At 43.4% G+C, this 22,126-nt stretch overlaps 1 protein-coding gene across 1 annotated transcript; it reads left to right on the top strand.

Moving 5' to 3' along the window:
* The first annotated feature begins 5,258 nt into the window (after positions 1-5,258).
* On the top strand, positions 5,259-21,867 carry LOC130456883 (transcription elongation factor SPT5-like). The gene is made up of 3 exons (XM_056814591.1): positions 5,259-5,348; positions 18,835-19,194; positions 19,810-21,867. Exons 1-3 carry the CDS (start codon positions 5,259-5,261, stop codon positions 21,865-21,867), a joined length of 2,508 nt encoding a protein of 835 aa, XP_056670569.1.
* The last annotated feature ends 259 nt before the right edge of the window (positions 21,868-22,126 follow it).

The raw sequence follows: 22,126 nt of genomic DNA, 5'->3' as shown, positions 1-22,126 counted from the left end.
TTGTTTAGGCAGACCTTGTGGTGAGTGTTAAAAGACTGACTGACTGATTCTCTCTCTTAAGACTCAGGTCTAGGCCATATTGGCTTGAGGCCCTTCATAATTATTCCTTTCCTACTCTTTCTCTCTTTCTCTAATTCCTCATTATATTATTAATTAAAAATCTCTATAAAACCCAGTTGACTTGAGTATTTGAATAATTGGGAATATTTCCCTGTCGACCACCTTATATTTGATTTAAAAACCAAGATACTGTAGTGAAACATATTTTCTGCGGTTAAATTTACTCACCCTCTCTTATATCTATCACAATTTATATCTTCCACTATTTTAATCACTACAGTTTAAGACCTTCACCATTTTAAATCTCACATTTTGCCTGCCTCTAACAGGAGGTAGGGTTCATTTTAGTAGCTGAAGTGAAACACAATTTTAATCCCCACCTCCCACATTTACGAAAATGTGAATGGATGGGACATCATAGTCTCATACCAAAGGAGCTGGGACATTGATTCTAGGGTATGGTACCCTGGATGGCTCCCAAAAGAGGAGCATCTCTCATTTATAACTCTTCAGCTCACTTTACTTCCACCAGAACAATCTAGATTTTTTTATGATGTTCTAGACCCAAATAAGTTTTACTTTGTTTAAAAATGTAATTGCCAAGGTTGAAAGATTTGCTATGTCTGTAAAAATTGTGACAAGTATCCATTTTCTTTAAATGTCATACAGCAGATTCATGTTAAATATGATAGTAGGTTTGTTTGCTATTGTAATTAACTGGGCTGTTGTGAATTTTGGGGATATTGATACTTTTTGAATGTGCATTACATGCTGTACTACTGTTCTTTATAAAAACTGTTACTTTGTGAAATTCACTTCCTTGTATTCACAGTGGATCATGGCCAGGTATGAAGAGGAAATGGATCTCATTTTTGGTGAGAAACCTTGTATTCTACATTTCCTTAGCTGACACAGTGTGTCAATGATTATAAGCTATATTTTTTATTTTAAAAACTCTTTTATTATTATATTTTTCTTGAATGTACAAAATACTATTTCAGTTTTATTTTTCTCTCCTTTTTATATTTGAAGCACATGTCACCAGTATTAAAATTTTCCTTAACTTTTTTTTTATTTTGCAGTAATATAAGTTTAAAATATAAAAATATATTTGCCATAATGTCAATGCATGCCTCAAAAGCTTGAGACTATAAAAATGATGCCATTGATTGTTTAAAAAATTTATGGGTCTTTGCTTAATGATTCTGTCTGATTCCAGGACAAGGGAATACAAAAAGAGCCATTACCCAGTGCCAATGAAGCACAAAGCTAAACTGTATAGTGCCAATCGAGCACAAGGTCAAAGAGACCAACCAATCCCAATGGGGTTGATGAAAATTTTGAGCCATGACAAGAGGACTTGAACATGTTTGGGGTTCGAGGTTGGGGCTGTTTAACATGTGTTAATTACAGGCCTTCCGTGTTCCACATTCTACCAAGTATCTCAAATTTGGCTCCTACCTGGCTCCTATAATCTAGTCCCTTTTCTGTCTTTCAAAATGTGGCAAACTTTCTGTAGTCCTGGCTACTGACTGGGTAAATGCTTACTGCTTATATCATTTTAATTGGGCCCTGATCCAAGGACCTGTTATAGATTTATTTTTCCTTTAGTTAGAATTTTTACACATAAGACTTTGATAGTCTATATTTCATCCAGAAATCACCTTTTTTATATGGATTTTTTTTATGTTTTTGATTTCTCTTGCCAATTGATTCATATACCTCATAACTCAGCCATGCATCTTTTAATGATCCCCGTGTTTTTCAGTCCCCTCTTTATGGGGGGAATGTATAATTATTATTATTTTACATTTGCAAAGTTTAAATTCCTTTTGAGAGTAATTTTAGGTTAAGAAACATGATACCTCTCCAAATCCAGAAAATGAACTGTTTGGAGAAGACACCATGAAGATGCCTCCACAGACCACAAGCTTCACCAGAAGATCCAGAGGGAACTTTGGGATGTGGTGATTTGAACTGTGTGGGGTTTAAATGCATTTGTTTTATATGTATACTCTTATGCCGAAGGGGACTGCCCCCTAACAGGCTTTTTGTCAATGCACCTAGCAATCTTTGGTTTTGTTCTCTTTTCCTTTTATCCCCAAATTATTGTAACTTCCTAGCTGGTATGTTTACAAGACCCATGAGAGAGACTAGTCTTCCTCGGGCCTCAGGGAGAGAATGTAAAAATGAAGATTTGAACCCTAGATTTCAATCCCCAGAGGTCCTTGGTATTTCCCATAATTCCCTATAATCTCACCTGAGTCTCCACGTAGGTGAGATCATAATTGGTATTTAACTGGCAGTAACGCCTACAGCTCTCTCTCTTTTCAGCCATTGCAATGATGTAGTAAGTAAGCTAATCACAGGGATTATGAATGGGCTAATCAGCCATGGGCACAAACGTGGTTATTATTTTGTATCATTGATTTCTAATAATCCTTAATAAGCCTCATAAAATAAAATATTTATATTACTAGATGCTAATTTAATTAACCAAAATTTGCTAGACACTTGGGAATTGAATATAAGGTAACACTTCCTTCCTTCCCTTCCCCCAAGTTGAGCTGTTGACCAATGGAGTCAGTCTGACTAGACTAAAAGGATAAGTAAGATTTTCCCTCAGCCTCCTTCTTGAAATGATGGGGTTTTTGAAGTTCCCTTCCTAACACATTGACTCTGATTCAAGTTTCTATTAAAAATCAAGATATCTATTTTATTTAGGTTTAAAGGGTTGAAGGGTAATGAATATGGGGGGAAAGGAAATCCCTAGTTGTTTTCCCTAAACAGATCTTGAAGGTTTGAACCAGGGAGTCTTCTTTAGAAATAAGGTCTGGGTTCCCCTAAGGAAAAAAGAGTCTTTATCCTAAAGATTGTCACCAGTTGAGAGATACGATCTTCTTCTGCTCAAGTAAAAGGATTGAGAGATTTGTCTATCTTCACAGCCAAGGGTAGTTCCCTCCTTCTCAGGTCAAGGAGCCCAAGACAAGAAGTCCTAGTTTTTCCCCCAACTCCCTTTTGAGCCTGGCTGGAAAATTCTACATCATCCCCCAATGTCAGCTGGGGTTCCATCTGCTCTTCTTCTGAGACATTTCTTCAAAATTCAAATTTTTCATTGCTTCTGGTCATTCCCTCTTATACACAGCTAAGGGGGGAGTTGTGAAAGAGAGAGCTACAGAATGCATTATAAGAACTTGGTTTTACAAGGAAACCTTATGCAGGAAGAGAATGGAACTTTGCTGACAATGGGGGATGGAGGCTAGAGCCTCTAGCCAAGAAAAGCAGATGGACAGTTGGAAAGGGGTTCTTTTTCTCTTCTGAACTGAAAGGGAGAAGAGCAACTTGCTGAGCTTAACCTGCTGTGATCCCTCATCAATCTGAAGAAATCAGATTAGCCATCTTTCCTCAGTAGTGGTCGATAGAGACTTTTTTTCCTTTTGGGAAGATAAAAGACTATTCACCCAAGAAGAGTTTCCATTGATATCTTCAATAGCTGTATCTCTCTCTATTAGGATATATAATAGGATATATATATATATATATATATATATATATCATACCAGCCTGACTCCACAATGTCCTCAGGGACTCAGGTCCCTAGACCTGAGCCCTCAACCCCTGAAGAGAATTTAGTTTAAAATAGAATTAGGGACTTCCTAAATTTCCCTCTTCCCTAAACCTACCATTCCTGAATAGTGGTAGTCTCTCAGTAACCGAGGATGACGATTGTCTTTGTGTGTTTTCATCTATGGTGTATAGATGAGTGTGCACAAAGACACTTGTGCGTGAAGGAGATTTAAGTGGAAAAGTCGATGCACAGAGACAGTCCCACTCTCTCGGCGTTGGAAGCCTGGGTCCAGTGGCACAAAAAGTCATTATGCCTGGAGACTTCCTCAGCTGCATTGGATGACCGTGTTGTCCTCTGTGTTCCAACACGCCCTGAGCACTCCACAGTGCTTTGCTGCATCGCCATCTCAGCCGTTGAACCTTCTTGTTGGTTTCTTTGGTCTGTTCAGCCAAAGCAGTCTTCACATGATGGGTGAGCAAGGCCCTGTTTCACCAGGGGTCAATAACCCGATGGCTACTCTCACAAGGTTTAGCTGGCCTGTCGAAGCCGTTGCCCAGGGTGTGGCCGATGCCGCATGCTAGCAGCTACTAGGAGCCACAAGTGAGAGCTGGGTGTCAGGTGGGGGTCAGAGGCTGGAGAGCTGCCCTAGAAGGGCACGACAAGCCCTCCATACCAGAGATACTACCCCTCCCTGAACACCCCATACACCCCACCATTCCTGAATATCAAAAGAAGAAACAGACGTTATTAATTCAGAAGAACTGAACATCTTATTCTTCTAATGTACTAAGGGGATCAAGATAATATCCATCCAGGGAAGAAAACAGAAACCAGAGACTGAAGGGGATTTCCTCTTCCTCTTTACCTTTCAGCTCTGGACATTGATCCACTCTCACCTTCCCTAGTATAGCTCTGCCTGGGAGAGGAAGTGGTGCTTCTATTTATCTGTCCCCTCCCTCCCTCTCTTAGACCTTTCAAGCTTTGGTTCCTGATCCCCAGCTAGTGCAAGGTCTGTTGACTGAGTCCTGGCTGAGTCAAGCACGGGAGCAATATTGAGTTAGATAGGCTAATGTCTTCTCTACCCTTTTTTATTTCTCTGCTTTCGCTCTTTCTACCTCTTCTTTAAATAAAAGCTATTAAAGTCATTTCAACCTTGAGCAATAACACTTTGAATCAGTAACCACCACTATTATTTATAAGCTCTTCATATATTTTAGTCGAACCATTGAAATTTAATTCTTACACTGTCAGAGGAAAAAATGTAAAAATCAGAGCTGAACCAGAGGGGAATGGAATGTCTCCAGACGTCATGGTTTCTCTCTGTCTAAAAGTCTTAATGAGAAAATTAAAGTTAACTTATTGGGCTGTTATAGAGAGGACCCTTATACAGGTTGGAGCAGATGGCCACTGAGGGTGCTCCCACTTCTGAAATTCTGTGGTTTCGTGACACCTAAATTCCTTCCCAACTTTAAAGCTTGACGGTTCTCTGAAATGCCCTTACTCAGGATGGAATCCATGTTTCATCGGTGATTTAGGTGGTCAGAGGAGGTCTTTTTTTCCACTCCCAAATTAAGCTGGGGTTCAAGCTTCTCCTTTGTTCTACAGAAAATGTCAACTTGGGCTCCAAATGATGGCAGTCGCAGGCGAGCTGATTTACAGTCCTCCTCCTCCACTGTGCCTTTCATTTTCCTGCTTACATTCCGGAGATGCAGAGCCCCCTGTGAGTCCTTTGCTTTGCTTTTGATGTTGGATACAGCATGCTATTTGCATCTGGTTTATTTGTTTATGGCCTAATGGTTTTAAGTCTTCCTCTTCCCTTCAGCTGTGCACTGAAGAAAGGAAACACGGAGAGCAAAATCTCTTAACTGCAACATATAAACAGAGCTTGGCCAAAGGGAAATCCAGACCTGATCTCATTAGAAGAAGACTCTGGTGGGGCTAGAGTTGGGTTTTTTTTTTTAACTTGCTTCCTATTGGCTGGGAGGTTGAAGATGAGGCAGAGATCTTGTCCACTGTGACCCTTCATGCCCCCAAAGCACTGGCCATTTCCAGCTTGAGACCAGGGGCAGAATTAGCGTGTTGTAAAACAAGCCAGAAAACTAATTAAGGAAAGAGGGAGTTCCAAGTTGGTCTACGTACTGCCATATGTTTCAGGTTTTCCTGAGCTTAATCTTACTCAGCTCAGAGTGGGGGTGGGGGCTAACCCCGATTAATCATTAGTGTGAAGATCATGCTAATTTCCATACAGCTGCTCTTCATTTGGGCCTGCAACATGTTCCTGGAAACCATGTCCTAAAGTTCGGGATTATAAAGAGAACCACATTTTCCCATATGTGCGCTGCTATGAATTGGGGGGTTGAGGCTGTCTTCATAATGGTGGCTTGGCATCAAAGGGCTCAGAGATATGATCCCCAAAATGCCATAAAAGTTAAGCTCCTGTGCACTTGGAATTAGGAAGACTTCACTTACTCAGGCACTTCTATGTTCGTGTGACCTTGGACAAGTCACTAAACCTCTTTGTATCCTAATTTCCTCATCTTTAAAATGAGAGGGGCCGATAGCATGGGCCCCTAACGTCCCTTGAAGCTTTCAATCTGATTCTATGATTCAATTTAATCATCTACATGGGAAAATCATGCTCCACTCATGAAAATCAGACTAACTGCATCGTCCATATTGATGACACAAGGCCCCTTAATATATTCCTCCCAATGTCTGCATTGAAGACTTTGCCCCATAAAAGGTCACTCAGTGAGATCTCCCTCCTCTCTTCTCCTCACTTTATTTTGCCCAGATGCTTTCCCCCACCATCTCTTCCCTTCCACAAAGAGGTGGCCCTCCTCCTTGGCAAGGAACCCCTCTCGGTGAACAAGCGATCCTTTCCTTTCCCTTCTCCCCAACATCTTGGCCCCTCCTTTCTCCCCCATTCACTTTTATATTCAGGCTCTTTCTGGCCACTGGCTGCTTCCCAACTGGTTACAAACACAGCCATGTTTTCCTCCTCATCAGAACCCCTCAAGTGGCCCTTCCATCCCTGCTAACTCACTCTCGAAGGCCACTGACAGTCAGTGCCTGCCCTTCCCGTTCTCTAAACCCTCCTGTAGTCTGACTTCTGACTTCATCATCATTAAACTGAAACTTTTCTCTGCAAACTTGCCGCAGACCATTCCCTTTAATACCAACGAAGGGGGGCTGGGTGCATATTAGCAGAGCAGGGACTGGGATTGTTAAGGTGAGTGAGGAGAGGGATTAGAGTGGTCCAACCAACACTATGAAGACTCTCCTTGAGTGGAAATGTAGATCTGAAGAGATGTAGGTAGAGACAATTAGCACCAGGGCTGTCCTATTTCTCTTTTAACGATTTCCTATCAAATAAATTACTTTCTCAGTAATGGAGTGGTCTGTATGTTGATCTCAGACCAGTCTCGGCTCTGGTCAGAGCTAACGTTGGCCTTCAACCTACAGTGTAGCATCTTGTTACTGGTCCAATTTAATCCATTGCATCCCATCCCCAACACCACCCTATTACAAATTGTATATAAAAGCAATATTGATGTGACTTTTATTATAACCTGCATTTAATTTAGACTTTGGATCCCACCATGAAAGTCTTTAGTACAATTTTAAGGAAACTCTACCTAGGCAAAAGCTGGGAATTGTAAAAAATAGACTCAAATACAGGACTACAATCCCCACGAGCCTTTGCTCCACTTCCCCAGAATGCCTTGTAATCTCACCTGGGCCGAGATTCGAGAAGGTATTTAAGCTGATTCAAAGGCTTTTGAGGCTCTCTCTCTTGGCTCTTTTTGGACTTCCGTTTTGGAGCAGGCGGTCTCTTGTGTGATGTGAGATTATTTTGTCTAGGCCTCTGGCCTAGACACATGTTTCTTACTTGTATATTCTTTAATCTTTAACCTTTAATAAACCTCTAAAAAATATAATACTCCTTGCAGAGAGAAACTAATTTCTACCTGCCTCAGTCTCCCCGTCTCCCCTAAATTTTAATCTTTACGGAATGTCAGTAAGTAGCTTAGGTCTCACAAAAGGCCAGTGACGTCATAGGGGGATATCTTGATTTGCTCATGAATTCAACTTAAGTGAGGCAGAATTACACCAAGTCATCTGCCTCTGTCCCCCTTACTGAACCAACCAAGACCAGTGACAGGGCAAAAGTGAGGATGTCTAGGGTGCAATGGATGACCCTGGCTTCTAAAATATCTGAACAGGTTCTAGGAACTCCACAGGACTCACAGTACCTGCTTCAGCTGCCTTCATGGTTGTTGGAATGAACTCTTCTCATATGTCCATTCTTTAGGTATAAATCTCTATATTCTTGGAGTACACAACCTTCCTAAATCACTGATGGGTTTGGGACCTGCGGTTTCTCCTCGATTAATATAGTCCATCTGCTGAGACAGTTTTATTGGGGTGCAGATGTAAAAGATGGAGGAGGACTCTAGAAAAGGGCTCGGCAAGCCCTACTACCTGAGATGCTCATCTTCCCTGACCACCTCCTATTCTATTTATCTTTCTGTCTGTCTCTCCATCTGACCATACATCTCTCCCTCCCCCCGTCTCTTTCTCTCTGTCTCTCCCTCCTCTCCATCCCCTTTCTTTCCTCCCTCTGTAGTCCCCTCCTCTCTCCCCCACTGATCTCTGTCTGTCTAATGGCCCCATCCTTGGAATGTTGGTACCTGTTTCATTCTTCTTCCATCAAAAGGGCCCCTCATCTCCCTTGTTAACTTGGGCTAACAAGACATCACATGTAAAGCAAGTCTTATTAATGCAATAAACAATTAAGTGGGCTCAGACTCCATGAAGAAAACAATTGTCTTCAATCCATTGTGACCTCTGCTGTCTTCTGAGGTTGTAAAGGACAAAGACTGTCCATAAACTGTGCTAAGCACTGGGGGATACAACAAGAGGCAAAAGACAGTCCCTTCCCTCAGGGAGCTCACTGTCTAATGGGGAAGAAAACAAGAAAACAGAGCCATTGACATACAAGGAAGTGATTAAGAGTGGAAAGGCATCAGAAATAAGAGGGGCTGGGGAAAGTTTCTTGTAGAATATTGAATGTTAGGTGAGACTTAAAGGCCGTCATGGGGACAGTAGATACAGATGAGGAGAGAAAGTATTTCAGGCAGGCGAGAGCGCCAGTGCTGAGAGATGGAGTGCCTTGTTTGTGGAACAGCTAGGAGGCCAGAGTCTCTGGATGAGACAGTGCGTGGTGGGGAATTAGATATCATGGGAAAGTAGGAGGGGACTAGGTTACGAAGGTCTTTGAATGCCAGACAATCTTGTATTTGATCCTGGAGGTGACACTGAACAACTGCAGTTTATTAAGTAAGGGTGAGACGTGGTCAGAGTTGAACTCTAGGAAAATCACTTGGGTCACTTAATGGGGGACGACTTGGGGTGAGGAGAGACTTGAGACAGGGAGATAGTCCAGCAGCTATTGCAGTAGTCCAGGTGATGGGGTTATAGACCAGGCTGATTGCAGAGGCAGAGCAGAGAAGGAGGTGCACTGGGGAGGTGTTTGTTCTTTTCTATCCAAGTTCTATCACCACTTCTCCAAACCTATTCAGACCGCTTCGTGGTGCACACAGCTCCTCAGGGACTCTGTATATACATAAGCCTTTCTCTAGGTCCCTTGTGTAATCAAGCATCTTTCTACTTAGATGGGATGAGGCATATTTTCATTCATATGGACTCCAAGTGTGCCACACTCACCCAGAACGAGAGGAGACACAGAAAGCTACTTGACCTAGAAAGAGATGTTACCAGCATTCCTTCAGCACAGGAATAGTAAAGTCAACAGGTATTTTTAAGCATCAGCCATGTGCCAGGCACTGATTAGGAATGGTATTTCACTGGCATAAAAAACTCCCAGAAGAAGAAATGAATTCTACCCCCTGAAGGTTGGCAACATCTAAGGCCTTATAAGGGAGATGCCTGAAGCACTGAGCAGTTAAGTGATTTCTCCATTTTCCCAGAGCATCAGAGTGGGTATCGGAGACAGAACTTGAACCCTACGCTTCCTAACTGAGATCTGTTCTCTAACCACTATACTTTGCTTCACTGGGTTTAGAAAGTGTTACTTGTGTGTCCCTGGATTTTTACTGAATTACCATAATTTTATTGATCTTAAGAATTTGCATGCATATTTGAAACACAGAATCTGAGAGCTAGAAAGGATATTTGAACATTCAGTTTTTAAATGGAGAAACTGAGGCCCAGAGGCTTGCCAAGGCTACCCTAGGAGTTAGTGGCACAGAGAGACCAGATACTTTGATACAATACAATGATCTTGCCAGGCAGCAGCTCAGGCATTTACTCTTAAGCCCAAATCTTTATACCTTAAAAACAAACACCACAAAATAAAGCTCCTTCCCCTTCCTGTATGAAAAACTCCAGCATGACACTGTGCAACCCGCACCCCATTTACACATTTTATGCCAGCATCTTCTAAGAAGATGCAAATGACTGTTCTTGAGGAAGGGGGCCAAAGAAAAACTGCTAAGACTGTTTTAAATGTGCATATCATATGGGATCCTTTATTGTGTGGGGGGGGGTAGGAGAGAAAGTGCAAGACACACAGCACACATATTTATGATAGTCTAAATGTTTATTCAACAGCTCCTCCACTGAGTTTTAGTATTTTAGACAGACATCTTCCAGTAATGGACTGGCAGAATGCAAATCAACCCATCTTTGCTTCTTCCTTCCTCCCTGAATTTGAGAGCAATGGAACTGGTGGGAGCATTGTTTTCCTCTTTACTGCCTGGCCTCTGCAACCTAATGATGTTCACCTCAAGCATTCTAATGCACTTCCTACATGAATGACAATTCTTCATGTTTCAAAAATCTCTTAATTGACTCAAGAGCCAGTCCTGCCTCTAGTCACAACAGGAGGCAGAAGTGGGACTGAGGGCATTGTATCCTAGATTTAAAGCTGGAGACTTCCTGAAGGATCACATAAACAACCTTCTCATTTTTTTCAGATGAGGAAACTGAGGCTGAGTATTAAATGGTTACACGGGTAAAAAATCAAGTAGAGAGGTTAGGAACCCTGTTCCTCAGCCCCTAAATCTAGCATTCTGTCCATTGTACCATGTTTATTTCACAAATATGAAATGTACCCATTACTGCAGCAAATAGGGCAGTGGTTCTTCAGGAGCAGACAGAAGGAGTCAGGGCACTGACAGAGGTGCCTAGAGTATAATTAAGGGCATTTACTCTCTCCCAAGGATTTCCAAGATCTCTTAATTGATCAATCACTCAATCAACTAACCAGTATTTATTAAGCACTTGCTGTATGCTGAGCACTTCAATGGGTACTAGGAGTATAAATAAAAAACAAAAAGCAATCCCTACTCATTATGAGCTCAGGTTCTAATAGGAGTTACAGTTAAGTGCAAGTAAAATATAGATAGCGTAGATAATACATATCACAGCTCTATAATTTCTTTGAAGCTTTTGGTAACCTTTGCCATTCCTTCCATTTTGAATATTCTTTCTTTCATTATCTTCTAGGACAAGCAATTTCTTAGGTTTTTCTCCCCTTTGTCTTCTTTCTCTTTCCTTTCCTTGCCTGAGGCTCTGTCCAAGGTCCTTTTTTTCCTTTTACACAGATTGTGTTCTCATCAGCAGCCACGTATTCAGATAGCATCCCTTTGATAAGGAATAAACAATAAATATAATTTATTTATATAAACAATAAAACACTATATTTTTCTGGGCAGCTAGGTGGCTCAGCGGATAGTGCAGAGCCAGGCCTGGAGACCAGAGATTCTGAGTTCAAATCTGGGCTCAGATAATTCCAGGATGTGCGATCCCAGGCAGGTCACTTAACCTCATTTGCTATAATGTTAAGATGTTATGTATGCAGCTGCTTAACTTAACTATTTGTGGTTCAAGATTTGCCCCTACAGGAAGACATATTTTTCCACACCACTTTTAAGTAAAAAGGTAAAATGAAATAGGTTTAGTATTGTTATGCAAAGATCCAGCAATTTAGCTTACAATAGAAAGAATAAATGAATAAAACAACACCAGTAATAATAAGCAAGAAATAGAAATGAAAGATACATCACCAAATAGGGGATACTCCAACACCTCAATACTCTTAGCTGAGAAGTTCCTTTGTTCAGCATTTCAGGGTGCCCTTCAGGAAAACCCCAGGCAAAGTATCCTTTCCATGGGCGAGGCTTTGAAGTCCACTTTCCAGAAGGGGTTTTTTATTGACCTCAAAACAAAGATGGCTTTTTGCCCACTGTAGTTTGCATCACTGCTTCCAGGGTCCCAGCAACCCAGTCAAGATCCTGAGCCCCCAGAAGCAGCCAGGCAAAACATGTCTTAAAATTTAATCAGGAATCATGAAGACAACACATTCTGTGAGACAAGGATTAATCTCACAGAAGTATGTTTATCTTTCAGACAATCAGAGACTTTGGGAATATAATAGTAAAAATTATGAGACTGGCTATAATTTAACAATTTTATTAACCAAAGGAAGTAGGGGGGAAAGATAGAAAACAATAGGAGAGACATATCAAAGGTTCTTTCCTAATTGTTCCATTTAGCTTTCTATTCTACAGCCACCATGAGGACCCCCTAGGACTGGACAGGTAAGTCCAGTCAACAACAAACATGGAAGAGAAGAGAGTGAAATTGGAGATTACCTCAGTTAATTAAAACTTCTCTCCTCCCACTAACTCTCATACTTCACATCTTGGGAGCCTACTATGACTTTCTATTTTGCCTGTGCCACCCAGAGGAAGCAGTCCAGGCAAAAACACCCTGACACTCTGATCTTTGGGAAAGGAAAGACTATAAAACCAAGCAAGAGCTAGAAAAAACTCACAAAATGTAAAATCAATAATTTTGATTACATCAAATTAAAAAGGTTTTGTACAAACAAAACCAATGCAACCAAAATTAGAAGGGAAGCAACAAATTGGGAAATAATCTTCATAACAGAAACCTCTGACAAAGGTCTAATTACTCAAATTTATAAAGAGCTAAACCAATTGTACAAAAAATCAAGCCATTCTCCAATTGATAAATGGGCAAGGTATATGAATAGGCAATTTTCAGTTAAAGAAATCAAAACTATATTAATAAACACATGAAAAAGTGTTCTAAATCTCTTATAATCAGAGGGATGCAAATCAAAACAACTCTGAGGTATCATCTCATACCTAGCAAATTGGCTAACATGACAGCAATGGAAAGTAATGAATGCTGGAGGGGATGTGGGATGTTAATGCATTGCTAGTGGAGTTGTGAATTAATCCAACCATTCTGGAGGGCAATTTGGAACTATGCCCAAAGGGCTTTAAAAGACTGTCTGACCTTTGATCCAGCCATAGCACTGCTGGGTTTGTACCCCAAAGAGATAATAAGGAAAAAGACTTGTACAAAAATATTCATAGCTGCGCTCTTTGTGGTGGGAAACAATTGGAAAACGAGGGGATGCCCATCCATTGGGGAATGGCTGGACAAATTTTGGTATATGTTGGTGATGGAATACTATTGTGCTAAAAGGAATAATAAAGTGGAGGAGTTCCATGGAGACTGAAACAACCTCCAGGAAGTGATGCAGAGTGAGAGAGAGCAGAACCAGGAGAACATTGTAGACAGAGACTGATACACTGTGGTACAATTGAATGTAATGGACTTCTCCATTAGTGGCAATGCAATGATCCTGAACAACTTTGGAGGGATTTATGAGAAAGAATGATATCCATATTCAGAGGAAAAACTGTGGGAGTAGAAACACCAAAGAAAAAACAACTGCTTGATCACATGGGTTGAGGGGATGTGATTGGGGATGTAGACTCTAAATGAGCATCCTAATGCAAACACCAACAACATGGAAATAGGTTTTGATCAAGGACACATGTAATACCCAGTGGAATTGCACATCAGCTATGGGAAGGATGGGGAGAGGGGAGGGAGGGGAATCATATGATTCTTGTAACCAAGGGATAATGTTCTAAATTAACTAAATAAATTAATTTAAATTAAAAAAATTAAAAGGTAGAATAAAAAAAAAGATAGCCCTCTGCCCCTAAACGCAACTAACATTAAACTTTTCAGTACATCTCTAGAATAGTCATTTTAAAGTCCTATATTCTCAAATTCCAGATCTAAAAGTTTGCTTATTTGCTCATGTTTGGTCAACTATAACAGAATTTTATACTTGATGCCAGGAAATATGTGCCAAACTGTATCTATTATATTTTAATTGTCATTGAGTTTATTGATTGATAAACAAACATTTATTTAAAAAAAAAACACCCTGACTCTTCTCTAGTGATTTCTTGACTCTACTGATACATTTTTCCAGCTTTCATTCTATCCTTGTGACTCAATTCACCCAATGATTTCTTTCACACAGTCCGGGCCTCTGGTTCAAATCATTGGCAGGAGATGAAGTCAAGTGTGTGACCCCAGGAGAGGGAGGAAGAATGAGTTTCCTTCACACAGGAAGCTACTGAGAATTGTGGCCAAAGTTCAAAGAAACCCCAGTCCCTGTTGGTAAATGTGAGGCCAATGATATACAACAGGGAAGATTTACTAAAATTTTACTTTAACTGATTTCCTTCAATTGTCTAGCCCTTACTGCTCTTCTCTTTAGGCCCTGATAATTGGTATTGATTTTAAGACGGACGGTGAGGGTTTGAATTTTTTTAAAGCCCAATACATTTCTCTCTTAGACTCATCACATCTCCAAAACCTATCTGGACATACTCAATTCTTTGGTATGTTGGAAAGAGTTCTGGACTGAGAGTCAGAAAGAACTGATTTCAAATCCTGCCTCAGACATAAATAGGTTGTGTGGCCCCAAACAAGTCACATATCCTCTCCTGGCCTCAAAATTCTCAACTAGAAAATGAAGGGTTTAGATTCATCAATTTTCTTGAAGGTCCATTCTAGCTATTGCTGGAATTAAACAATAAGAAATTTAAAAGCAGAAACTGAAACCATGACAGCTAATAAAGCAAAAAAACATTCAAAAAATAAAAATGAATAACCAAAGAAATTACATGGAAAGGAATCATAGATTAAAAATAACAACTTTAATAAACTTATATGCTCCAAATGCCTTGGCATTGTAATTTGTCCACAAAATATGAACTGACCTAAAAGACATGGAGAGTTAAAATATATGGGATGGAGAATTCAATATCCTTCTTCAAATTTTGGATGAATTTAACAGAACACCAAAACTTCAGAGGAATTGTTACCTTTGTAAAAATTATTTTATTATTCTGTGTGCATGTGTAGTTCATTTGCTTTTGTTTTCCTGTGACCTGAAATACCCAATGCTTTGGACCTTTCCCTATGTCATGAATCAGGTCCCAAGGGTCCATGAAATGGAATCTGATGATGCAACTAAAGTAGTTTGTAAATTTTTGTAAATCTTTGTAAATTTATAATAAATTCATCATGAAATGTTCAAACCATCCCCTTTGCTCTTCCTTTTGCCCTTTTCCTTTCTTCTCTTATAAGGAGGGGAAATCCTATGGCTTGACTCCACCTACCCCACCAAAACTGACACTTGGCTTGCCTGGATCCAAAGCCAGGCAGACCAAAAACAGAAAAAGAAAACTACTGACCAATCTCTTTAATGAACATTGATGCAAAAATCTTAAGTAAAATACTAACAAAGAGACAACAGTAATAATACATCATAAATATTATTCACTATGACCAGGGAGGATTTATACCAGGAATACAAGGCTGGTTTAATATTAGGAAAACCATCAGGATAATTGGCCACATCAATGATCAAACTAAAGGAAATCACATGATTATCTCAACAGATGCAGAAAAAGCTTTTGATAAAATGTAATACCCATTCTTATGGAAAACACAAGAAAGCATGGGAATAAAAGGTCTTTCCTCAAAATAATAAGAAGCATTTATTTAAAACCATCAGCAAATATAATCTGCAATAGGGATGAGTTAGAAAGCTTCTCAATCAGGTCAGAAGTGAAGCAAGGTTGGCCATTATCACCACCATTATTTAATATTTTACTAGAAATGCTAGCAATTAGAGAATAAAAAGGAATTGAAGGAATTAAAATAGACAGTGAAGAAATCAAACTATCAATCTTTGCAGATGATATGATGATATACTTAGAGAATTCTAAAAAATCAACTAAAATCTAGTTGAAATGGTGAATAATTTTTAAGTTTCAGGATACAAAATAAACCCACAAAAATCATCAGGATTTTTAGATATTTCCAACCAAAATCTGCAACAAGAGTTAGAAAGAGAAAATATTTAAAATCACTATAGGCAATATAAAATTTGGGGGAATCTATCTGCCCAGAAAACAACAACAACACAGGAATTATATGAACACAATTACAAAACACTTTTCACAAATAAAATTAGATCTAACTCATTCGAAAACATTAACTGCTCATGGGTAGGCCAAGCTAATATAAGGAAAATGGCAATAATACCTAAATTAATATACTTGTTCAGTGCCCTACCTCTCAAAGGACAAAAAACTATTTTGTAGAATTAGAAAGAATAATAACCAAGTCCATGTGGAAGAACAAAAGATCAAGAATATCAAGGGAACTATTGAAAAAAAAAAGTGAAGGATGGTGACCTAGCAATACCAGATCTTAAACAGTGATCATCAGAACTATCTGGTATTGGCTAAGAGATAGAAGGGTGGGTCAATGGAACAGATTAGGGGTAAATGACCTCAGCAATCTAGTGTTTGAGAAACCCAAAGATCCCAGCTTTGGGGATAAGAACTCACTAGTTGACAAAAACTGCTGGGAAATTTGGAAAACAGTATGGCAAAACTGAGGTTTAGATCAGCATCTCACACCCTGTACCAAAATAAATTCAAAATGGGTTAATGACTTAAATATAAAGAGTGAAATTATACATCAATTAGGTGAACATAGACTAGTATATCTGTCAGATCTATGGGAAAGGGAAGAAGTGAATACAAAGGAAGAGAAAAACAAGATGTAAAATGAAGAAGTTTGATTATATTAAATTAATTTTTTTGTACAAAGTCAATGTGACCAAAACTAGAAGAGAAGTAACAAACTGGGGGAAAAATCTTATAGCAAAATTCTCAGACAAAGGTCTAATTTCTCAAATATATAAGGAATTAAGTAAAATTGATGAGTCAAGCCATTCCCCAATTTATCAAATGGTCAAAGGATATGAAGTCAGTTTTCAGATGAAGAAATGAAGAGAAATCCATATTAAAACAACTCTGAGGTACTTACCACCTTACACCTAGAAAATTGGCCACTATGACAATAAAGGAAAATGATGAATGTTGGTGAGGATGTGGCAAAATTGGGACACTAATGCATTGCTGGTGGAGTTGTGAATTGCTCCACCCATTCTGGAAAGCAGTTTGCAATTATGCCCAAAAGGCTTTTAAAGAATGCATACCTTTTGATCCAGCAATACCAGTACTTGGTTTTCTATCCCAAAGAGATTTTTTAAAATGGGAAAGTACCTGTTTGTACAAAAATGTTTATAGCTGCATATTTTGTGGTGGCACACAATTGGAAACTAAGGGGATGTCCCTTGATTAGTGAATGACTGAATACATTGTCCTATATGATATGATGATGATGATGATGGAATACTATGGTACTAAAGGGAATGATGGACAGGATGATTGCAGAAAGAACTGGAAAAAATGATGTGAGCTGATGAAGAGTGAAAGAAGCAGAACCAGGAGAACATTATACACAGTAACTGAAACATTGTGGGACCATCAAATGTAATGGACTTTGCTAGTAACAGCAATAAAATGACCTCATACAATGTTGAGGGACTTGGGGAAAAGAATGCTATCCACATCTAGAGAAACAGTCAAATGCTACAAGTTTGGGGAAAGCAGTTCCATCAGTTCTTTCTCAAATATGTGCAATTTCTTGTGACCCCATTTGGGGTTTTCTTGCAAAGATAATGGAATAGTTGGTCATTTTTTTTCTCCAGATCAATACATAGATGAAAAAATAAGGCAAGCAAAGTTAAGGAGATACTTAGGGACACCCAATTTGTAAATGCCTAAAGACAAATTTAAACTCTGGAAGAGTTTCTGCTTCCAAGCCCAGCATTCAGCAGCAGAAAGAAATGGAGAATGAAGCAAATGAAGTGACTACAATAAACATAGCTTTTGTACCAGAGACCCCTACTCCAAGGAAGCCAGGGAGAGGAGGAAAGTCCCCATATACACTCTCAAATATGTGAAGCAGGCCTTTTTGTGATAGCAAAGATGTGGAGATAAAGTAGATCCCCACCCAGTGGGGAATGGCTAAGCCAATTGGGGTTCATAAATGGAAGGGAATATTCCCAGGATGTCAGAAAGTGTGTGTGTTGAAGACAGAAAAGCCCAGAAAGCTCAGACCCAAACTGATGGAGAGTGAGGGAAGTAGAAGCTGAAGAACTATGCATGGGAACTCCAGCAATGGAAAGAGAAAGAATGACAGCAAAAATCAGAAGAGAAAGGAAGAGAGTGAAGATCAAGCAGGCCTTGAATGGAGATGAGAGGCCAGCCTCTGTGGAGGCAGGAGAGGGGACACATGCAGATGGCAGCAGCAGGGTTTGGAACTTTTCCAAAGTACCATACCACTGGTGCTAATTTTTTTTTTCTGACTTAAAAATAGAATTGGATCTATGGGTAGCTCCAGGGATCACTACTGCACTATGATATGAAACACAGAGGACATCTATGATAAGTGATTTCCCCAAAGGACAGGAACTGTTTCTTTTTTGTCTTGGTGCACCTAGGGCATAGCAGAGTGCCCGACACACAGCAGGTGCCTAATAAGTGCCTGTTGGGGGGTTGACACTTATTTAGTCACTGAAAGAGAAGCAAGAAAGTTGTTTTTGTCCAAGAAGTCATTGTTTGCTGTGCCTCAGTGCCTTCTCTCCAAGGGATGTCCGTCCAGTTTTTCTTTTCTCTCCCGTGGGGAGGGGATCCTTGGCCTGTTTTCTCCTCTTGGAGACACCCAGAAAGCTGCTTGAGGGCAGGGACTAGGTGTGAAGGAACCATGAAGAAGAGGCTTCCTTCTCACCTTCTGAAGTGGAGGGGGAGGGGGGCTCCCTGCCAGGAGCATTCCAGCCTCTGCCCTCCCCCTTGGCAGGGAATTCACACCTCTTGAAGGCGTGAACTCAGTGAGTTCTCACTTGACCCGGAGAGGTATTTAAGGCAGTGACTCCAGTTGAGCGGTGGAGGTTTCAGAAGTTGCAGCAAAAACTGAAGCAGCAGCAGCAGCTAAAGAAGCAGAGCAAGAGCGACCACCTGGCGATGTTTGCGAGACAGACTCAACACCTGAAGCGGTCCCAGAGTGGCACCCGCAAGTTCTCTGAGGATGAGGAGGAAGAAAGCAGCAGCGACGCCGAGAGCCAGGCTCAGAGAGCCGCCGCCGCCGCCCAGACAGCAATGGGGAGAGCAGCGACTGGAGTCCTGGAAGATTCAGACTCGTCCCAGTCGTCGGGGTCCGAATCTTCTGAGTCGGAATCGGAGAGACAATCAGATGAGGAGGAGTCTGAAGAGGAGGTGAAGAGCTCCAAAAAGAGGCCCAAAAGGAGCGGATTCATCTTGGAGGAGGAGGAGGAGGAGGAGGAGGAGGAGGAGGAGGAGGAGGAGGAGGAGGAGGAAGAAGAAGAGGAGGAGTCTGAAGAGGAGGTGAAGAGCTCCAGAAAGAGGCCCAAAAGGAGCGGATTCATCTTGGAGGAGGAAGAGGAGGAGGAGGAAGAGGAGGAGGAGGAAGAAGAAGAAGAAGAGGAGGCGTCTGAAGAGGAGGTGAAGAGCTCCAGAAAGAGGCCCAAAAGGAACGGATGCATCTTGGAGGAGGAGGAGGAGGAGGAGGAGGAGGAGGAGGAGGAGGAGGAGGAGGAAGAAGAAGAGGAGGAGGAGGAAGAAGAAGAGGAGGAGGAGGAAGAAGAGGAAGAGGAGGAAGAGGAGGAGAATCGGCCCCGCAAGAGGCCCAAATGCAGTTTCATCTTAGAAGAGGCTGAGGAGGACGACGACGAGGAGGAGGAGGAGGAGGAGGAGGAGGAAGAAGAAGAAGAAGAGAGGGAGGACTCGGTGGCTGGCCCCAGAGAGCCTTGGGCCAGCACCGAGGAAGAGAGCTCGTCCTTCAGGCGCTTAGAGAATTCCTGGAGGGAGCAGTCCGTGGAGGAGCTGGCCGGCTATTTCCAGCGGAAGTACGGGCGGGGATGGAGCAGACAACAGGCCCCGGAGGAGATCCCGGAGCACATCAGCCAGCAGAGGCTGCTGCCCGGAATGAAGGACCCCAAGCTGTGGCTGGTGCGGTGCAAGGTGGGCGAGGAAAAAGCCACAGCCTTGACCCTTCTGAGGAAGTTCCTGACCTACCAGAAGACAGACAGCCCCCTGCTGATCAAGTCCGCGGTGGCCCCGGAGAACCTCAAGGGCTACATCTACGTGGAGGCTTACAAGGCCAGCCACGTCCTGCAGGCCATCGAAGGCTTGGTCAGCCTGCGGCAGGGCCGCCTGCAGCAGCAGCAGCAGCAGCAGGTGCCCATCCGGGAGATGACCGACGTGCTCAAGGTGCTGTCCAAGGAGGGCCCCAGCCTGCAGCCCAAGAGCTGGGTGCGCGTGAGGACAGGCCTGTACAGGGGTGACCTGGCTCAGGTGTCTCGGGTGGAGCCGGACCAAAGCAGCGTCTCCCTCAAGCTGATTCCTCGAATCGACTACGGCCTCCTGGCGGGCGGCCAGCAGCCCCCAGAGGGCTTGGCCAAGAGGCGGAGGTTCCAGCGAAGACCCCCGCAGCAGCTGCTGGATGCGCACAAGATTCGCTCTCTGGGAGGCAGGCTGACCTTCGATGGAGATTTCCTGGTCTTCGGGGGCAACCGCTACAGCCCCCGAGGCTTCCTGTTGAAGACCCTGAGCGTGTCGCGCGTCCTCCGAGAGGGCGTGAAGCCCACGCTGGCCGAGCTGCAGCAGTTCGAGGAGCGGCCCGAGGCCCTGCAAGCCCTGCAGCTGGCCGCAGAGGACAGCTCCGCGGAGCAGAGCTTCAGGCCCGGGGACAAGGTGGAAGTGAGCGGCGGGGAGCTCGTGCACCTGCGGGGCCGGGTGGTGAGCGTGCAGGGCCCCCTGGTGCGGATGCTGCCCCAGCACGAGATGCTGCGCGAGGTGCTGGCGTTCCCCGCCTGCGAGCTGCGCAAGCACTTCGAGGTGGGGGACCACGCCCAAGTGGTCTCGGGCCGCTCCCGCGGCAAGTCTGGCTTCGTGCTGAGGGCCGAGGCCGCCTTTGTCCTGCTCTTCTGCGACCTCAACAAGGAGGAGCTCCGAGTCCTCCCCAGAGACCTGCAGCTGCTCGGGAACACGGCCCCGGCGCTGGACCTGCTCATGCAGCAGCAACGCTGGGGCCAGCTGGTGCAGCTGCCGTCCAACACGGTGGGCATCTTCGTGGGCCTGGACGACGCGGACACCTGCCGGGTGCTGGACATGCAGGGCAAGCTGCAGCTGGTGCGCAGCCAGGCAGTCGCCGACAGGAAGCACAACCCGTTGGCCGTGGCCCTGGACTCGGGCCAGAACGAACTTCGCCCCCGGGCGCTGGTCAGGGTCCTGGAAGGTCCGCACTCGGGCCTCGAGGCCTGCATCCTCCACCTCTTCCGAGGCGTCGCCTTCCTCCACTCCAAGAAGATCATGGACCACGGGGGCCTCTTCGTCTGCAAGACCCGCCACCTCCTGCTCAGCGAGGCCCCACGGGCCAAGGACCTCCCCTCCCGCGACTTGGCGCTGGGCGCCCGCAGCCCTGCTCCCATCACTGCCAGGCCCCCTGGTGCCCCCGCAGGGCCCAGGGACCCAGCGCTGGGGAGGGCAGCGGGTGCTGGCCCGGGCCAGGGCCGCAGAGTCAACGATCTGGTGGGTCAGACTGTGCGCATCTGCCAGGGGCCCTACAAGGGCTACATGGGGATGGTGAAGGAGGCCACGGACTCCGTTGCTCGGGTGGAGCTACACACCACGTGCCAGACGATTTCCGTGCAATCCCAGAGACTGGTCCGCCTTGGCACCCCGAGCTCCCAATCCCGTGACTCCACCCCTCACGCCACCCCCAGCTATGGCTCCCAGACACCCATCTACAACCTGGGCTCCTTTACCCCCCTGTATGACTGCAGGACCCCCAAGGCCCAGGGGGACCAAACTCCAGATTCCAGGGCCTCCTCTCCTCCCAGAAAGTACAGACCAAGCTTCCTCTGGTAGACTGATATGGAAGCCTCCTGCTGCCACCCCCAGCCTGGGCAGAGCCCTCAGCCCTACCCCTGCCCCTACTACCTCTAGACTGCTGGACCCCCCTCTTCTCCACAAACCCCTCCCCATCCCCATCCCCATCCCCATCCCTGTCCCGCACGACTTTTCCACTGGGCTAAAGCTTCTGAAGTGCATTTGCTTTTGTCTTCATGTGACCCGCCAAGGAAAACCAGTCTTGAAAGACTAGAATTGGACAAGTAGAAGCTACCCG

The sequence above is a fragment of the Monodelphis domestica genome, chromosome 2 (assembly GCF_027887165.1).
Source record: "Monodelphis domestica isolate mMonDom1 chromosome 2, mMonDom1.pri, whole genome shotgun sequence".
Classification (NCBI taxonomy): Eukaryota; Metazoa; Chordata; class Mammalia; order Didelphimorphia; family Didelphidae; genus Monodelphis; species Monodelphis domestica.
The sequence above is the reverse complement of the archived record's forward strand: the minus strand, read 5'-3'. Positions and strand labels throughout refer to the sequence as shown.